This window comes from Puma concolor, chromosome E4 (assembly GCF_028749965.1).
Source record: "Puma concolor isolate L17-30 chromosome E4, mPumCon1.1.hap2, whole genome shotgun sequence".
NCBI classification, from domain to species: Eukaryota; Metazoa; Chordata; class Mammalia; order Carnivora; family Felidae; genus Puma; species Puma concolor.
The window spans coordinates 64,072,671-64,092,065 of record NC_141683.1 but is presented as its reverse complement, the minus strand read 5'-3'; the positions used below and the strand labels follow the sequence as shown (position 1 = coordinate 64,092,065).

The 19,395-nt window shown below is 39.8% G+C and overlaps 1 protein-coding gene across 5 annotated transcripts in view; it reads left to right on the top strand.

Moving 5' to 3' along the window:
* Positions 1–19,395, top strand: part of AKT3 (AKT serine/threonine kinase 3) — a 309,160-nt gene that overhangs the window by 238,843 nt on the left and 50,922 nt on the right. For all 5 annotated transcript variants that reach the window (XM_086694762.1, XM_086694759.1, XM_086694760.1 and 2 more), the window contains 2 exons: positions 3,614–3,736; positions 12,978–13,106. In XM_086694762.1, the coding sequence (XP_086550888.1) occupies positions 3,614–3,736; positions 12,978–13,106 (252 nt within the window). The remainder of the gene's footprint in view (positions 1–3,613; positions 3,737–12,977; positions 13,107–19,395) is intronic.

Genomic DNA, 19,395 nt, shown 5'->3' with positions numbered 1-19,395 from the left:
ATTCACTAATGACACTGTTTTGACTGCGTAGAAATTGAATGTCTGTCAGCTCGGAGTGACCTCTGGGAATTATTTGGCATACAGATCTCCATTCCTACTCTGCTGGTTTTCCTAGAGTTTAACCTCACACACTACAGTGCTCACTACTCTGTGGCATACTAAACGATGTGGATTTTGTGTGGCTTCTTGCTCACTTGTGTTCTCTTCAGCAAATGCCATCTACCTCACCCTCCTCAAAATCTGCTCTCATTCTCTGGTGGTGAGACCTTGAATCATGCTTGGGATTTCCTTTCCTGCCAGTGATGTTCCACCCAGCACCCCCGGACAGAAGATGGGTGGCTTTAGGACTCACTCATTTGTTTCCCTTTTCAGAAGGATCTTGGTCCTGTGCTGCCTCTTGTCCAGTATCTAAAAAGAATTCTGTTACATATTTTTCGTAATTGTCATTTTTTTGTTGTATGCATTTCTGCCAAGTTGTGTAGGGCAAGAGGGTAAGTCTGGCCCCATGGACTTTCTATTCTACTTTTCTAGTTTTTTAATTATTAGTTTAATATATTATGTTTAACTATTAGTTACATCAGAAGTTATTTTGATACGGGATTAGATGAGAAATCTAATTTTTTTCAACATGGTAGGAAGCCTGTGTTCACATTTTTGTCATTGTATACACTGCTACAGAGAATATCCTTATGTAGAAGATTCACACATTTCCTTTTTTTAAAAAGGAAATTTCTAGAAGAGAAACTGTGGTGCTTTAAAAATTATCATAGTATCTATTTCCGGTTGCCCTGTGAAGAGTTGCTGTCTGCTTACATCCCAACCACTAGCGTATAAAGATACTTATCTCACAACACTTCCATTGACAATGCTATTTCTGGATATGCTAAATTGCCTCATTTACGTGTTTATCTCTACTTTATTGATTATTATAATGTGGCATGTTTACATAAACTGTGTTCATTTGTAGTCCTCTCATTTTAATTGTCTGTGTCCTTTTCCCTTTTTTCCTTGTGTCTTAGTCTTTTAATTTTTTTCGTATGATTTCTTTATATCTGTATGCCATCTTTTTCTCTTCCTAGTGCTCAACACAGTGACTTGAAAATAATTAATGCTCACTAAGTGGAAAGTTGGTTTAAAGCCAAGGTAGAAACTGAGAAGGAATATCCAGAGAGTTAGCTAGAAAATCAGGAGAGAGAGCTGTATTACCAACGGCAAGGAACACGTTCAAGAAGGGGGCTGATGTTGTCAGTTCCAGAGCAAGAAGACATAAATAGATCATTGGATTTGGCAATTAAGAGAATATGGGTTATCATAGCAAGAATAAGTTCCATAAGATAACAAGGGTGTACATCAGAGGACAGCAGATTGAGAAATTATTCTTCTCCTTAAGTATCTTTTTTTTTTTTTTTTAGCTGATATTTTTATAGAAATTGGCTGGGAGACAAATTGAAGAATATGGTCTAAGCAAAGCTGTAGAAGGCTGTACATATTATATTGATTTAGGGAGGATCTTTATCTTTTGTGTGGCAGATGAGTAGGTAGGCTTGACATTGTTTTAAGAAAAGTTAGGAATCTAAACAGTATTTTCATCCCATTAGAAGGTTGCCATAAATCTATGTAGAGATCACAGGGGTTCCTTCATCCAAGTTAGTGATATTTTGTTGTAAAGGGCAGCAGAAGTTACTTGGCCCAGAAATTTTTCAGAGTGACTTTACTGATAATGGAAACTTCTTTCTGCCTCTCATCCTCATTTGAATGGTTATGCATTAATAATATATATCTGCCTATATAAATGAGTGAATTCTGAGAAATATCCCCGAGTAATTATATGCAGTGGTTTTATTTTGGCATACTGTATTTGATCACTTGTAAGGCGTATTTAACATTTCTGTAGTCAGAATGCCTTCTATATTGTCTTTTATATTTGACGGTTTATTAATAGTTTTAATTGACAACTTTTTTGTTTCTTTTTTTGTTAAGTTTATTTAGAGAGTGCGCGCACGTGTACCTGTGCTAGCGGGGGGGGTGGGGCAGGAAAGGAGGGAGAGAGAGAACCCCAAGCAGGTTCTGCACTGTCAGTGCAAAGGCCAATGTAGGCCCTGACATAGGGCTTGATCCCACGCGCTGTGAGATCATGACCTGAGCCAAAACCAAGAGTCGGACACTTAACCCACTGAGCCACCCAAGCACCCCAACTTTTTTTGTTTCTTGCTATTAACTTAAAATGGTGATGGAGTCCCAATAAAGAGCATCTTAGATTTGATACAATATGACAAGATAGCATTAGAGTTTAGGGACTATCTGCCAAATATTTTAGTTTTACTATAACTGATGTTAAGCCAGTCTTTTTTGGCAGTTGTTACATCATATTATCTCCCACTCTTCACTGTGACAATGGGTTATGCATAAAATTTATCTTAAAACAGTGACAGACTCTTCAGTGGAGGTGGAGGAGGAAGAAGGGAAGAAGTCTGTAGGGAACCTCTTTTATGTTGCTTAAGTTATGATTTGCTGTGTGAGGAACAAATGTTGGATAACCATGATTCTTACATGTTTGTCAGGGCACTAAGTCCATAATCGTGTGAAGGTGTAGTTAATTTCTGATGCAGTGGTCAAGGACACACTGATTGGTTCATTCCTTTAATCACAGACCTGTATTGAGAATCTACTGTGATACATAGAAGTGGCCTCAGCACTGTTAACAAACCTTCAATGTTCCTGATGGATTTCTTAATACAGTGAAGCAGTACATTAAGAGTCAATTCATAGTGCCCGGAACCTGCTCCTTCCATACATGCATTGTTGAACTGAGAGATGAGATGGGGCAGTTTCACAAATCAAGAGCTGGCCTAAATGGAGGGCTGAGTGCTTGGCCACAGTGAGCACCCAGGGAGCACCTGTTAATCCTGTAGGTGATTCGTAGGAAGTGAAGGAGCTTATGGTTTTAAGTGATCATATGAGGGGAGAGGTTGGTGTTGTAGTTATTATTGAAATAGCACTAAAAGGGGAATAACGGGAGCTCCTCAGTCCGTGTTGACCGTTACTAACATAAAAACTTGAAGCCTTATGGTTTGTCATTGTAGAAAACATTGGTTCAGACTTTGAAAACGTTTCCAGAGATCTCATAAATCAACAGCAGTTGTGGAAGAAAGCAAGTTCACATCGATCCGTTTTAGCGAATCAGCAGGCCTTCCTTGGAAATCAAATACAAATCAAATAACCAAGTAGAAATATACCCTCTCTGTTGTGTTCATTTATTTTAATAATATCTCGATACCTAATCCTTGCAAGAGTGAAGCAACAGGACCGTGAGGGGAAATGCAGTCTGATGATGCGTACTTTTTTCCTCTGGTAACTGAAGGTTAAATGGGTAGCAAGCAGAATGCCTTAAACAAGATTGGTATATTGATTAAAACGCTGATTTAACAGCTCGCAGTCTCCCCTTGGAAACCTGGAGAAGATAAGCCAGCTGCTGTGTAAGAGTGCTCCGCGTCCACTGAGAGTACGCTATCTATCATCACAATATGGTGGTGAGAGGTGTTTTATGTTTGTGTTAATTTCCCCCACTAAATCAGTAATTATTACAATCCTGTCCCTGCTGTTTACCCTGCAGCTGTTTTTCCATTTGTCGAGAGAGCGGGTGTTCTCCGAGGACCGCACACGTTTCTATGGTGCAGAAATTGTCTCTGCCTTGGACTATCTACATTCCGGAAAGATTGTGTACCGTGATCTCAAGGTAAAAAAAAAAAAAAAAAGTAATCAGAATTTGTTTTTGCAGAGACTATAGGGACAAACACAAAGTAATTACAAAGTTATACAGTTTGGAGAAAAGCAGATTTCGTTGGGAAAAAAAAAGCACTCTGTTTAAGAATGTAGTTTATTGTATTTGACAGGGATTCCATTCACTGATATGTACGTAGTTCCTTTATGTCTGAGGTTTTGAAGTGCCCAGTAATATCTGTTTCACTGCTTTGGTCAGATGTGACCTGCCAATAATTGTTTCATTTTTCTGGAACTTTGTGAGTAATGTTAACCATCTGATTAAGAATCAGGTGCCTTTGCCAGGGACATTCTAAAGTAAGTTTCATTGTTATAAGTCTACCATACTTTTATGGATGAAACTTGTATAATAATGAAGGTATTTATTGGGAAAATACTCAGTTTGCTTTTGGTATTGACTTTGTGGTGGCTTTAAATCCCTGAAGCCTTTTAATACAGCCTTTTATTAATTTGCTTAGTTTCCATTTTAAAAAGCACTGTATTGTTTTGTGGGCAATAGTGACTTCACTTCTCTGAATTCCTTCCTGACAAGGCTCTGGGACCAGCTCTGGGTCAGCATCCATTCTGTAAAGAGCAGACAGCACCCGTTTCAGGCTTTGCTGCCCAGATTCGCTCTGCAGCTGCCGTGCTCTGCTCCTGTAGGGCAGTAGGCATGTGAGTGAGGCTGGCTGTGTTCTGGTAAAACTTCACTCACAAGAATGAGCAGTTGGCCAGATTTCGCTCCCAGGCCATAGTTTGCTAGGCCCTGAAGTAGCTCGTTAAAGGTAGTAGTAATTCTCATGTGACACTGTTTTGATGGATTGGCCACGCTAGGGAAATGTATCCCATGATACATTTGGAACACATTCTAAATGTGACTGTCTAGCTTTCATGAAAAGTAAATCCTATAGTAATCTTATTAAAATCGGATACAGAATTGCTTAATTTATTAAATACTAGCCCATTTAAAGTGTGATTTGATTTGTAGATATAGACGTTACCAGAGTCTTTTATGAAATCTTTCTGTACGAAACGACGTATAGATCTAGAATACTATGAAAGACATCACAACTGTCCCTCGCTCCCACCTCACTCCTTTTCAACCTGTGATTCCTACATCATCCATTTAAGTGCTTGTCTTTGAAGATGTTCTTAATCATGTACCTTTAGGCTACAAATGACCCTAAGGCGTAACTACCTCGCAAAGCATTATTCTGCACACTGATGGTGAAATTTAGTATGTATGTTTGTGTAACATGTTATGCATTAAAGTTTAAAAGTAGCTATAAATACCGTATTTAGGAAAAATGAACTGAGCAGCTATAAAACATCTAGGTCAGGGGTGAACCTCTGTGCAAGGGCCAGATGCACCAGCGGGGAATACCCATCAACGGTAGGATTGTATTTAGCCTGAAGTTTTTTATGACAAAGAATGTGATGGAATTAAGCTTCTGCATCTGATGTCTGAGTGGCCAAATAATCCGTTAATGTTTACATGTCTTGAATCTCAGTATTTTTTTAAAGAAATTAGTTATATGGCATGACAAAACTTGTAAGTTTCATGGCATTTCAGATAGACTTAGAAATAGTTTGCTCTTCTCTGAGTCTGCTCTCCCCGCTGAAGAAGTGTTATATTTTATAGATCCTAGTTGTGGGGGGGGGGGGGTGTCCTCGATTTAGGGAAATGAGAATAATCTGGAAGTACTCAGTAACATATTCAGAATGCTTAAAGCTGGAAGATAGAACCATTAACCTAAAGGAGGAAGAGAAAGAATGCTTCTTTGATTGGCAGCATTGATTAAGGAATGTTATAATTGGGATGGTCTTGGTCAGTATTCTTTGCGAATCATCATTAAATGAACCAACAGGGGCACCTGGGTGGCTCAGTCGGTTGAGCGTCCGACTTCAGCTCAGTCATGATCTCACAGTTTGTGGGTTTGAGCCCCGCGTCAGGCTCTGTGCTGACAGCTCAGAGCCTGGAGCCTGCTTCAGATTCTGTGTCTCCTTCTCTCTCTGCCCCTCCCCTGCTCATGCTTTGTCTCACTCTGTTTCTCAAAAATAAATAAATGTAAAAAAAATTTTTTTAAATGAACCACCATATTGTGCATTTAATATGAGTTTCATTGCCCTATCCTTTCTGATGTTGGAATTAGATCAACATTGTTACATGGCAATATATATGAATACCAGTCCAAGTAGTTACCATATACACAGACCACTAACTTCACTAGACAATTAGGTAGTCTCTGCTCTCTTAAGTGTATTTTTTTAATACAGTATTAATCTCAAGGTCTAAGTAAATATATAACATAGGACAGAATATACACATGCACATACACCAGAAAGAGTACATGTAATGTTAAAAGCCAAGCATTCAAATTTATACAAGTATTACTTGTATCCGTAGTGCAGGATTATGCACAAACAAAAGAGATCCTGTAGGTGGGATCATTAATACTTTGAGTTGGTCCGTAGGTGACAGGTGAGGTCACTGAAGCCTGGACACCTAGCAGGTGACTTACTCAAAGTCAAGATGATAGAAAGCATGAATCCAAGTCTGGTGTTCTGCTCTTTACACCCTTCTGCCTCTCTAGAGTCGAAATGAAATCTACGCGGGGCAAGGAATGCATTGGATTAACTCTGGGAGATGTTTGTAAATCTAAAATTCAAATAATGCTGTGGAAGATAAGAAAATAGATGCTTTAACTATATTTACACCAGATATATTAAAGAACAGCATCATCCACAACTGATTTAGGTACCCACTTTAATTGATCAGTCTCAGATTTGTCTTGATCATCTCCTTACTAATGACCTTATGTTTAATAAAATGCAAATCCATTTGAGATGCCTCTCATAGCTGTGCCTCTCAAGTAAATCAGTACCTATTTGCCGACGCCTCATTTATCAAGGAAGGAAAGCTTTACTTCACGTGCAAGTTAATGTAAGATACTTTATCAGTTCATAGTTCCTAAGAAGTTGGTGTTCATAGCAACAGATAAATTATTGCAACCTTTGTTACGCTTTCAAAAGTAAGTTTGCTTAGTTTATCAATATATGTTGTAATACGAAATTCTGTTTTAGTAAGGACGCAAATTCCTTGTGGTTACTCGCGAAAAACTTGTATAGCTTCATCATCACCTAAAAATTTGAAAAAATCCCTTTTAAGATTTCATCAGTAGTGCAGATTATATTAGAAACTTTTCTGCCTAGTTCTTATTTTGCAAGTGTAAGATTTCTTTTCAAAGACCATGCCATCAAGTACAGAATGGGCTGAATAGGGACCTATGAAAGGTGCATATAATGATACTGGAATTCATTAAGAATTAGTTTCTCCATGAGTTTGTAACAGGGCAAGAGGTAAAAAATAGTACATACTTCGCTACTGTATTCTATTGGTGGTTAATCTAATCTTGTTTTCTACCCAATTAGAGTTTATTGGTTAATTTAATCATCTACATTATTAATATGAGAAACCCACAAATAGATCATCTCTTTTGAAGTTTATTTATTTTGAGAGAGAGCGGGCATGTGTGAGAGGGCACATGTGTGTGTGCAAACAGGGGAGGGGCAGAGAGAGAGAGAGAGAGAGAGAGAGAGAGAGAGAGAATCCCAAGCAGGCTCTACACCGTCAGCACAGAACTACATATGGGGATCCTTGAACTAATGAACTGTGAGGTCATGACCTGAGCCAGAATCAAGAGTCTGATGCTTAACTAACTGAGCCACCCAGGAGCCCCAGATTTAGATAACTTCAGAGTCTCAGTGCTGACACAAAGGGATGGCTCAGAGTCTTCCCACAGTACCCCCCCCCCCCCCCCCCCCCCCCCCCCCCGTCTTCATCAGCTCCCTGGTGCTCACCCCCCATAATCCTGCAGTCTGGAAGAGAGCAGCATAATTGCTTTATTATCTGCTGTCTCAGGACTCAGCCTCCAGCTCCCACTTCTGACCAGTCTCTCTGTATTCCCTCTTCTATAAAAATTTTAAGCCACTGCTATTAAGAACCCCTTCACCCTTGGGGCACCTGGGTGGCGCAGTCGGTTAAGCGTCCGACTTCAGCCAGGTCACGATCTCGCGGTCCGTGAGTTCGAGCCCCGCGTCAGGCTCTGGGCTGATGGCTCGGAGCCTGGAGCCTGTTTCCGATTCTGTGTCTCCCTCTCTCTCTGCCCCTCCCCTGTTCATGCTGTGTCTCTCTCTGTCCCAAAAATAAATAAAAACATTGAAAAAAAAATTAAAAAAAAAAAAAAAAGAACCCCTTCACCCTCTAAGGTTAAATTGTATTATTGGGCTATGTTCCTTATGTGTAGTCAGTTTTTTTTTTTTTTCTCCAAAGTTTATTCATTTATTTTGAGAGAGAGAGTGCAAATGGGGGAGGGGCAGAGAGCGAGGGAGAGAGAGAATCCCAAGCAGGGGCTTCAACTCAGCCTCAAGATCATGACCTGAGCTGAAGTTGGACGCTTAACTGACTGAGCCACCCAGGCTCCCCTGTGTGTGGTCCGTCCTTAAGCGGCCGGACAGCGGAAGTAAGGTCTCTGCTGTTGTACATTGTGAATCCCTTTCTAGCTCAGGCAGGTTCAAAGTGGAGACGTGTTTTCTTCAGTATTTTGGCACACTCTCCTAACTTCGTGGTACGTTCCTGCAGGTGAGCTTGTATGACACTTGGTTACTTCGATAGCCCTGAGCCTGAGTGTGCAGTGTGTGGAGGATGAATTCCTTACTCCTCTCCTGGACCGGAGCAGCCTTGGTACTGAAGTACCGGGCACTGAGTCTGATACAGCTGCCCCAAAATGGGGTGGGAGGGCGAGGGAGGGGAACTAACTGTGTATTCTGCTCCAGCAGCCATCAGAGCCCTTAGGAAGCGTTATTTTCATTCCTTTGTTTAATTACAGTGTCAGCCATTTAAGTAAAATGATACGTAAGATCATTTGATGATCTTTGATGAGACGTACAATAGCTAGATATTAGAATGTGTATCTATACTAGAATACTGTATTCGAAAGTATAAAAAACTTTGCTAGCTTGGCGTATGTTAGAGCAGAGCTTCCCAGCCTGTGCACCACAAAAGGGTTACATGTGTGCCCAAGCCGTGGCCTCCTTCAGCCCGCACATGGTTCAAGGAGCCTCCGGGCCAGTCCATTCTTGGCCTCCACAGCCCATCCACTGATCCTGGTACACGCTGCAAATTTCATTTTTTATTGTACTTTGAAGTGTTGAAAACACAGTATCAAAGACAGATAGGAGTTTGAGAGTTGAATTTTATGCTACGCACCAGCAAGAACAAAAGGCGCATAGTACTTTCTTACTATGATTTCTTGTCCACAAAGCACAGAGGAAAAAAGGTTTCAGAATCGACCATATTTTTCTATAGGCATGCTGAATGGAGACCCTCTGTCAGGTAATGGCTGTATGCTTCTGCTGGGTACAAATGTTACCTTTTTTTATGGGAACTCTGCGAGGTATACATCTAATATTTTTTCCCTCCTGAAAACATGAACTGTTAGATAACAGCCCTCTCTAACGGAGCAAGGAGTATTAACCACAGTTTTAACATATAATCTTTTCTGTCAAACCTCTTATTTGACTTCATCATTGCTTTTGCCAGTGGATGCATCCACAGAGCATAAATGTAATGCCTGCTCTCAGTTCTGGAAACTAAGACTGAGGGGAGTAAAAACAGGTAGACTTAAAAGTTTACAAATGGAGAGTACGTGAACACTCACAGTCAGTAATGCTGTGAATTGTGCACTTTGTGACTAACCAAAAGGACAGCCATGAGATTTAGGAGAGAGAACCAAAGGGAGAGCATTTGTAAATGTTTTTCTTTCTCCTTGACACAGAACGTGTGACTAAATCCCCTTCAGGGTTAAATGCACAGAGGAGGTGGTTTCCAGGTGTTCTTGATTATATCTGAGCCATCCATCTCCTCTGAAAACTTGCAGGTTTCTGTGCCTCCTTCACATTTGTGAATTACAACACCCATAGTTCTTAACATTTAACGGAAACTTTGTTATCCTTCTGTGTCAAATTATTATTCTTTTTTTAACAAGCCTGGATAGTTACCCCTGACCTATGTTTATACAAGAATAGGTTTGGGGATATCATTTCTGTAAGGTGATACGTCTCTGACTATGGTTGATACTTTCGATGGACAGGTTGTTTTGACATTCATACTCAGTAAAATAACATTTCAGGATGGTGAGAGAGCAAAATTAATTGATGGAAGAAGGTAGACACAATTGAAAAACAGGCTCAAAAATTAGGAAGTATTTATCTTTTGTTTTATTCAAAAGAAATTATTGAGTACTGAAAGTGTTTTTAAGAAGACGCTCAGCTGACCGAAGTGTTTTATTGGGTTCCATTCCTGTAGTTTCCTACATCATCCCAAAGAACACATACCATTTTGATAACTTGTAATTTAGCCATTAAACTCTCCACATTTAATAAATAAATGGTTGATACATTTATTGAATACTTACATTGTGTTAAGTTCTACATTCAATATCTCTAATTCTCAAAGCAACCGCATTGGCTGTTACCCTTATTTACCTCTAGTTCATAGATGAGGTTGAGGGACACAGAAATCAATAGCAAGCCCAAGGTCACACAGTGAGTAAGGGCAAAGCTTGGAATTTATATGTGTTCTCTGACTTAACTCCGTTATCTGACCCCCTTTGCTCTTGGCTGCCTCCCATGCACTACACTACCTCCCCGTCTCTGTGACCCTCTCCCCATCCCTCACAGGCATCCCTTTTTTCTTACTATAGTATTGTGATGGCTTTTTATGAAGCTGACTTATAAAATAAGTAGGATGACCAACTATCTGGTTTGCCCCAGACTTCCCCAGTTCCAGAACTTTTAAGTCCTGCATCCCGGGAAAACCCCTCCGTTCTGGGCAGACTGGGACACTTGGTCATGTTCAACCTATTCCTTCCTCCAACCCTGTCCTGCATCTCCGTCCATTCCCCATCCCTCAATCCCTGACATCTTAGAGCTGAGATATGAGGCTAGAGAATTAGGTGCAAATCAAGATTTTAAAAAATATGTACCCTTTTTGGTACTAAAAACAGTGTTTATATGTCTTGTTATTTCTGTATCCATGCACTTCCAAGTAGCCTTGTCAAAATGTGGAGACACAGTGCATGGTATCATGTCTCCATGAATACTGTCTGATGCACATAAAGTGTATCAAGAGGATTGATGCAGGGGCACCTGGTGGCTCAGTCAGTTAAGCTTCCAACTTCAACTCAGCTCATGATCTCATGGTTCGTGGGTTCGAGCCCCGCGTTGGGCTCTGTGCTGACAGCTCAGAGCCTGGAGCCTGCTTTGCTTTCTGTGTCTCCCTCTCTCTCTGCCCCTTTCCCGCTCACGCTCGCTCATGCTCGCTCTCTCTCTCTCTCTCTCTCTCTCTCTCTCTCAAAAAACAAATAAACATTAAAAAAATGTTTTTAAGAGGATTGACATACCTTCAACACAGGGGAGCAGGAAGGAATGGAGTAGATAGCACATTCACATTCTCCTCAATATTATTATGTATTATTTGAAGTTTTTATAAGAATTTTTATGTAATGTGTTAATAAAAGGGACTTTTAAATATTTTTAAAAGACCTTTCAGCATTTTAAGAATTTGATTTGGTTTTTTTTGGGGGGGCGCCTGGGTGGCTCAGTCCGTTAAGTCTCTGACTCTTGATTTCAGCTCAGGTCCTGATCTCATAGTTCGTGAGATCGAGCCCCGCATTCATCTCTGTGCTGACAGCATGGAGCCTGCTTGGGATTCTCTCTCTTCCTCTCCCTCTCTCTCTGCCCCTCCCCTGCTTGAGTGCATGTGCACATACTGTCTCAGAATAAACTTGAAAAAAAAGATGAAAAGTCCTACAACATATTGAGTGTTTGTTCACCTTTCTGTAGACCAGTGAAAGACAGACTCCCTTCTCTGCAGTCTGTACAATACATGAACCAGGTACTGAGCTTTTAGTTCAGCTGGGGATGCATCTAGGCCTCTACCCAAGGACTGAGGTCTGTTCGGATCTCTCCTTCCACCAGCACAACTTACTTAACTGTGTCGGGTTTCTCGCTTATAAGACTTTGGATAATATGACATAGTATAATACCACATTTTATGTGATTGATACCTGTTTATATTCTTACATGGAGTTCTGTTTTGAAATTGATCTTGACTTCAGGGCTGAGGTAAGCGCTGTCATGTTGTCACGTGGAGAAGGAGATGGAGTGCTCCTGAAATAGGTGAAATGTCATTAATGCTGCTGATAACGGTTTCTGCATGCGTTTCTTTGTGTGTGTGTTTCTTGTGTGCGCGTGTAAGTTCTGTCTAGATGACTGAGCGGGGTTCGCATCCTTGTCTGTGTGAGGCTGTAGGATCACAGCTCAGAACTAACATGTATCTTTGTGTGATGACAATCATAAGGTTGTGCTCAAGTCGGGAGAAGAACATCAGTTATGGTTGGTACTTTTAATTGCGTTGACTTTGCACAAACTCCTTCCCCTTACATTTGACAATTTTCACTTGAGGCAAATGATCTTGGTACTTGGTTAAATCTTTGAGATTCTCTTTGGTGTTTTGGAATTAGTGGGTTCAAAGAGATTCCAGTTTTAAAATGTATGTGCTATATATTTTCATTAACTGTTGAATGTTTGACTTTGATATTTTTCTTTTTATGTTTGAAAGGGTTGGTATTTTTTTATTACAAAGACCTTCAAAAGAGGATATCGCCTTACCTTACAAAATAAGATTTAGGTTTGATTTACAACAACCACCAAAAAACATTTCTGTAAGTGAATATTTTATAATAGCAATAGATTCCCAAGAGAAATTGTTGAAAACCATCCATATATATCTAGAAGAAGGTGCTCATCTCTTTGGGATTGTTTAGATCACAATTTAGGGACACAAAAAGGATTAAGGACTGATGTTTGCTTTGAAAAGTTATTTAGGTGTGTATTCTCAGAAATTACACAATAAGGGCTCTTACTCCCATTCGTTTAAAAATCACTAATTTTATCACCATGAAGTATTTGATAAAACCTGTTTCTTTTCACACAAATTAGGAAGCTTTGGGGTTTGTAAGCTCTGAAAGTTCTATTAACTACGGCCATGTCCTCTTTCCAAAATATCTTACTCCGCATTCAGTCATTTGTCAAAACTGTATTTTCCTATTTCTGAAAACTATGAAACACGTTATGTCATTTTTCTTACTACACAGTTGGAGAATCTGATGCTGGATAAAGATGGCCACATAAAAATTACAGATTTTGGACTTTGCAAAGAAGGGATTACAGATGCGGCCACCATGAAGACGTTCTGTGGAACACCAGAATATCTGGCACCAGAGGTAGGCTGTGCTTCCATTCGTAGGGAGAATAACAGGGCCATAATGTTTTGCAGGGTAAACTGCTTAGCATGAAAAATCATTGCAGTACCTACTACTTTCTTATAATTTTAATTCCGGTATTATTGATGTACAGTGTAATATTAGTTTCGGGTATACAATACAGTGAATTAAACACTTCCCTCAGCAGGACAGGGGCACTCCTCAATCCCCATCACCTATTTCACCCATCCCCCCACATGCCTCCCCTCTGGCAGCCACCTACTGGTTCTCTAGAGTTGAGTCTGTTTCTTGGTTTGCCTCTCTCTTTTCCTTTGTTTTGTTGCTTAAATTCCACCAACAGGAATTAAATCTATTTTGCTTTCACTTGTTTAACATGGTATGACAGAGTAAGAATATGTAGAAAGTAAATTTTATAAACTTTATGAGCACAAAGGTACTCATTTCCATAGAGTAAGTCAATTTTTTTTTTTTTTTTGGTGATGTACATTTTATTTTTTGATTAGGCCCGTTTTGATTCATTTATTAAAATCAAGTAATTGGATGGCATCAGCAAGAATGCTTGCGGTTTTATAAACTACCTTGGATCTTCCTTCGAAACAAAGACACGGTGATAATTTACATTTGTAGTGTTGTGAATTTTCATACTTCATTACTATAGGAAAAGTAAATGAAATGACAGTAGCCACATTTTGGAATTCATGCCAAAGCAAGTCCCAACCAGTGACCTCCCCATGCTGAGGGTTCCACAATAATCTGCTAATTTGTTTGTTAAACAACTACATATTATGTGTCTACTATGTATTGGGTATTTTTCTGGGTGATGTGGTTACAGAGCAAGACACAAAAGACACTGCTCTCCAGAATGAAACAATAAAAATTGGGAAATAACATAATGTCAGCTAATGAGTGAGTGCCAGGGAGAAAATAAAGCTAGGCGAAGGGAAGGGTGTGGTGTGGTGGCCATTTTAGCTAGAGTTCAAATTACTCTCACCGTGTAACAAACCACTCCAGATCCTAGCGGTGAAAAACAACCATTCTGTGTGATCTCGGATTCAGAGTCAGGAATAGTCAGGGGACAGCAGGGATGGCTTATCTCTGCTCCACAGCATGTGGGGCCGCAGCCAGAAGGACGTTGCAGCCACGGGGTGACGTGTGACTGGAGGCTGGAATCTGGAAGCATCTTCACTCACATGTCTGACGACCGATGTTCCTGCCCACTGACTGGTACCCTTCAACAGGAGCGTTTATGTAGGGCCTCCACATTGCTATGTGGTCCAGGCTTCCTCATAACCTGACGGCTCCAGGGCAGTCCGACTTCTTTGGCTTTGGGCTCTAAAAGTGAGTGTCCTAGGAGCGCCTGGCTGGCTCAGTCGGTTAAGCATCTGACTCTCAATTTCGGCTCAGGTTATGATCTCACGATTCATGAGTCTGAGCCCTGCATCCGGCTCTGCGCTGTCAGTGCAGAACTCTGGCTCCCTCTGTCTCTGCCCCTTCCCTGCTTGCACGCTATATCTCTTTCAAAATAAACAAAAAAAAAACTTAAAAAAAAAATGAGTGTCCTTAGGAACAAGTTATGAGCTGCTTCCCTTTTCTTTGTTTTGTTTTTGTTCCTTTTGTTCACCTGGCAGACATTAAGAATGTTTTATTAGTTGTTTGCAAATTCCTTTTCATAGTATGTTTTTAATAATTTTATTAAAGTACAGGTCACATACCATAAAATACAGCAGTGGTTTTTACTGTGTTCACAAAATTATACGACTGTCACCAACATTGAATTCCAGAGTATTTTCATCACTCTAACAACAAAACCCATACCCATTAGTTCCCCCTCCCCGCTGGCAGCTACAACCCACTTTCTGTCTGTATAGATGTGCCTGTTCCGGATACTTCCGTCAGTGGAATCCTACAATATGAGGCTGATTGTGTGGCTTCTTTCACGTAATATGTTTTCAAGGTGTGTCCATGTCTTTACCATTTTAGTGGTACTTCATTCCTTTTTGTGGCCAAATAATATTCCATCGTATGGATATGCCACATTTGGTTTATCCATTCAGCAGTCTGTGGACATTTGGTTTGCTTCCAGCTTGGGGCTCTAATGCTGCTGGCAGACATTTGTGCGTGCGTCCCCTTTAGTGGCCTGGTTTCAGAAACTGCACCTATGCTTACTGGCGAAGCAGTCTGAGACCACACAGATTGAAGGGGTGGTGACCCCGACGCCCACCTCCCCTTCGTAGAAGAGCGTGTGAGATGGGAGATAGTGTTGCAGCTGTCTTTGGCAGATACGGTCTTCTGCAGATAGGACGTTGGGGGAGGTGAGGCTTGGCCAGAGACCTGAATGCTAAGGAGGAGGTAGCTCTGCAGGGTGGAGGGGACGAGCTCTCCAGACACAGGGAGCAATAGCATGGAACCTGAGGCAGGAACAAGCCCAGTTCTTCCCTCAAACTCCAATAAGGTTAGTGTGGCTGGAGCCAAAGACCGAGGCAGGCATCTGATCTCTGATGGGTGAAGGTTACAGTTGATTGAACACCTGCTGTATAGGTGCGTTGCGTGTTTGGAATGACCTTTTTGTGATAGCATCCTTGATGTTCTTTTAAAGGTGAGGGGACTGAGGATCAGAACTCTTTTTCAGTGGAATCTGTACACAGCAGGGAGGTGGTGGCAAGAGGAACAGGATTGTAACTAGGTCCATCTGGGAAAGGCCACTTTTGCTTTTCTAACGACAGGTGTTATGGCCCCCAAAAGTCACACTTTCAAGGCCACTTATAGATGTGAATAATTGTCAGTTTTAAAATGAATGCTTTATAAATGCTCAACAGGAAAAGGTAATTAAGAGAAATTAGGCAGTAGGAATACATTGCATTTCCTATACATGTATAACTCATGCCAGTTTGTTATTATAATAGTTTTTTTAATTAGAGAGTAAATTTACATTTCAAGATTATTGCATAATTATAAATAAGTGCTAATAATTTGAAATGCAGTACATTTCCAAATATTATTTTCTCAAGAGATGCCAAAAATATTATTTTTCTCTGTCATAAAATCTAGAGTTTAAGATTCTCCCACTTATTGTAGTGAATTAGGTAAAATTTTAGGAACACGGTTCCTTATTCATTCAAATACAAGATCGTATTTTCTAGAAGAGAGTTGTTTTTGTGAGTATCATGAAAAACAAATTCTTTGTTTCTCTGGAGTTCAATTACCCCTGTTCTCTATGCACCATGGATAGTACTGTCCTGTATTTAGAATAACAAAATTAGTTGTGTCACAGTTAGGGGAAATTATTTCTGAAGAAGATAAACACATCTCATTTCATTCAGAAGCAGATGATCTCTCAAGAAACAAAGATACTGTTTTACATGCTTATATCATCAACTGAAGAACAAAACCAAGGGTTTCATGCAAGAAGGATCCAGTTGTTTCTGAATAGCAACTTTACAATACCCAAGAAATTATCCATTTCTTTAAAAAAAAAAAAGTAAGAAAACATTTCTGTGTACCTATTTTTGTTTGTTTTTTTCTTTTGGGGGGGGCGGATATTACAGAAGCCTGGTCTTTAACAGCAATTTCTATACCCGTGGCTGATTCCTATCTTTTTGTTTAATGAGAAACAGAGACAGAGCGTGAGTGGGGGAGGGGCAGGGAGAGAGGGAGACACAGAATCTGAAGCAGGCTCCAGGCTCCTATGTGGGGCTCCCACTCAGGAACTGTGACATCATGACCTGAACTGAAGTTGGATGCTTAACCGACTGAGCCACCCAGTCATCCCCATGGCTGATTTCTAATTACAGTCTCAGCCCCTGATTTGTGATCATGGTAGTTACCATTTGGGGATGACAGTTCTAACTTCTCATGCAATTTAAATTCTTACATTTTTTAAGTATTTCTGTCAATCATTACATTTTTGTTAAATAGGGGTAACTTTGAATGTGTTTTACTTTTAAGAACAAGAATTGAAGTCCTTATTTCTTCTCTCCGATATGGACCATTTCACTGTAGAATTCTCTCGTTCGTTAAAGAGGTACTTACTATTTATTAGGTGTCACACATTATGTTGGGGACTGGGAATAGAAAGAGAGTAAGAAATGGTTTTTGTCCTCAAGTAGCTTGCTATTTACCGGGGTGATAAGAGACGGAAAACAATCCTGACTGTGCAAGAAAATAATTACTTTACTGGGGATCTGCCTGGCGTGGTAGAAGAAGGCAGCGTGCGTAAGCCTGCTGGGAGGGTCCGGGGGCGGTCAGTGGGAGGTGGGAGAGGAGGCTGGACACGGACACAGGGATTGGAATGCAAAGGAGTTTAGGTCTGATCTCTTGGAGAGTCACTTCTGAATTGAGAGCAAGGCAATAACGTGATCAGATACCTGTGGTCAGAGTTAGTGGGCAAGAGTGACACCAGCTTCTCCCCTTTACTTTGGATGGTGTCCCTCACTTTTCTTGAACCTTGGCATTTCTGGCACATTCCATCGTCAGTGCCGGACTTTTCTTCATAGTATGTGAGTGATCAGACCTGGAGTACATTCCTGATTTCCTGCTTCTCTTGTGAATGGCTCAGTGTCAGTATTGTCTCTTCCTCCACAAGACTTGCTTCCACGTTATGGAGAGATCTCCGCACAATCTGTGTGTCAGCGAGCAGTGGTCACCCTCTGCCAGTTAATTGTCTCAATTGGGCAGAAGTGCTTTGCTACTTAAAGATACATGAAGGCTATCAAAAGATACTTCAAAAAAGACTTAGAGATCAGGTCAAAACCCTATTGTTTCCTGTTGGATAAACCAGGCTCCTAGCTGATTTTAAAAATAAACTTAAATTTTAACCAAACTTAAGTTTCTTCTTAAAAAACCCCACAAAAGAGGACTCTTATGGTATAAAAAATGCCCCTTTTTAAAAAAGAGAAGAGAATATTTACAACTATTCTCTTACCTCTTTTGGTGAAGAATTAGATATTTATTGATAAAGAATAAAATCATGTGGTTTTTTCTTTTTTTTTTTTTAAGAGGCTGGAGAAATACAGTCCTAGCAGGATATAACATATGCATTTAGTGTCCTACATCTTTAAAAATGCACTAGTATGTATTGGTTTTAAATGAATGTGTTTTCGCTCTTTCTTATACTAGAAGAAAGAAATTTTATCTGCCATACGTTATGGACAAGAAGATATTTTGGGGGGATTTTGTTTTTGTAATCCACACTGCATTTTCAATCTAGAAATTATAAAAGAAATTGGAAATCGCATATAAGACCTTACTGTTAAATGTTATTATTTGATTTGGCTCTCATTGAATCCAAGCCACTTTATGCAGTGCTAATTATTTAGTCTCAGCTTTGCTCTTGAGTTAGCAGTACCTGATCAACTTTCCAACTGTAAAACAGTTTGAAAATCAAATGTAGCCTACATGCAAGACCCAACAAAATTAAAAGTGTTAAGTACGTTTTGGCAGTTCACTTTTATTATGCCCAGTCCTCAAATGTACCAGCAGATAATCATCTGAATGTTAGTTATTTTTCACATGCTTATGTGATCACACAAAAAGTACATGCTAAAAAGAAGCAGATGGTGACAGATGGGGAAGGTTGAATAAGGTGGTTTTGGAAACCTAGAGAAATGCACTTCTGTAACAGTGTAAAAATAAAAATTATTTGATAATCAAGTTAGAACTAACAAAAAGATTGCAAAAAAATGACTTGGCTGGTGGAAAATATCTAGTATCTAGTACCTAGTTGTGGTTGCTCTTCAGAAAAAAATACATATATAATTTTATTTCATGTGAATGTAAAGTATTTTTTCCAGTGGCTAAAGATGCATTGTTTGATGTTTTCTTAGTTTTCAGAACCTCATGTTTTCGAAAACATCCACTTGCTGTCATTTTATTTGCTTTTATTTTGAAGCCTGCTGTCTTTACTATCTTTTATATAATGTATAATTTGAAAATATCTGAAATAGACAAGAATATTTTGCTATTTGGATAAAGAAAGATTTGCTTGAAGTTATTGTGATGCCATAGAGGTAATAGCACAAATGGAAGTTAAATTTTATATAAATTTAAAGCCAGAGAAATACATTCGCTTCTTCAGCATGAGCTAAGAGCATCACATAAATTAAGGATAAAGGTTGTTGCTGGCTTGAAGTGGTCTATGGGTAGTGGGGGGCGGTTAGAACCTAACTGGATTCAAATGCATTACGTGGAATTTTATTTCTTTATTTTAAATACAGCAAAGAATAGATGTAAAAGATGTCATTTCATGGGCTCTGTCAATAGTGTCTTCAGATCTTGAGAAAAATGAATGAGC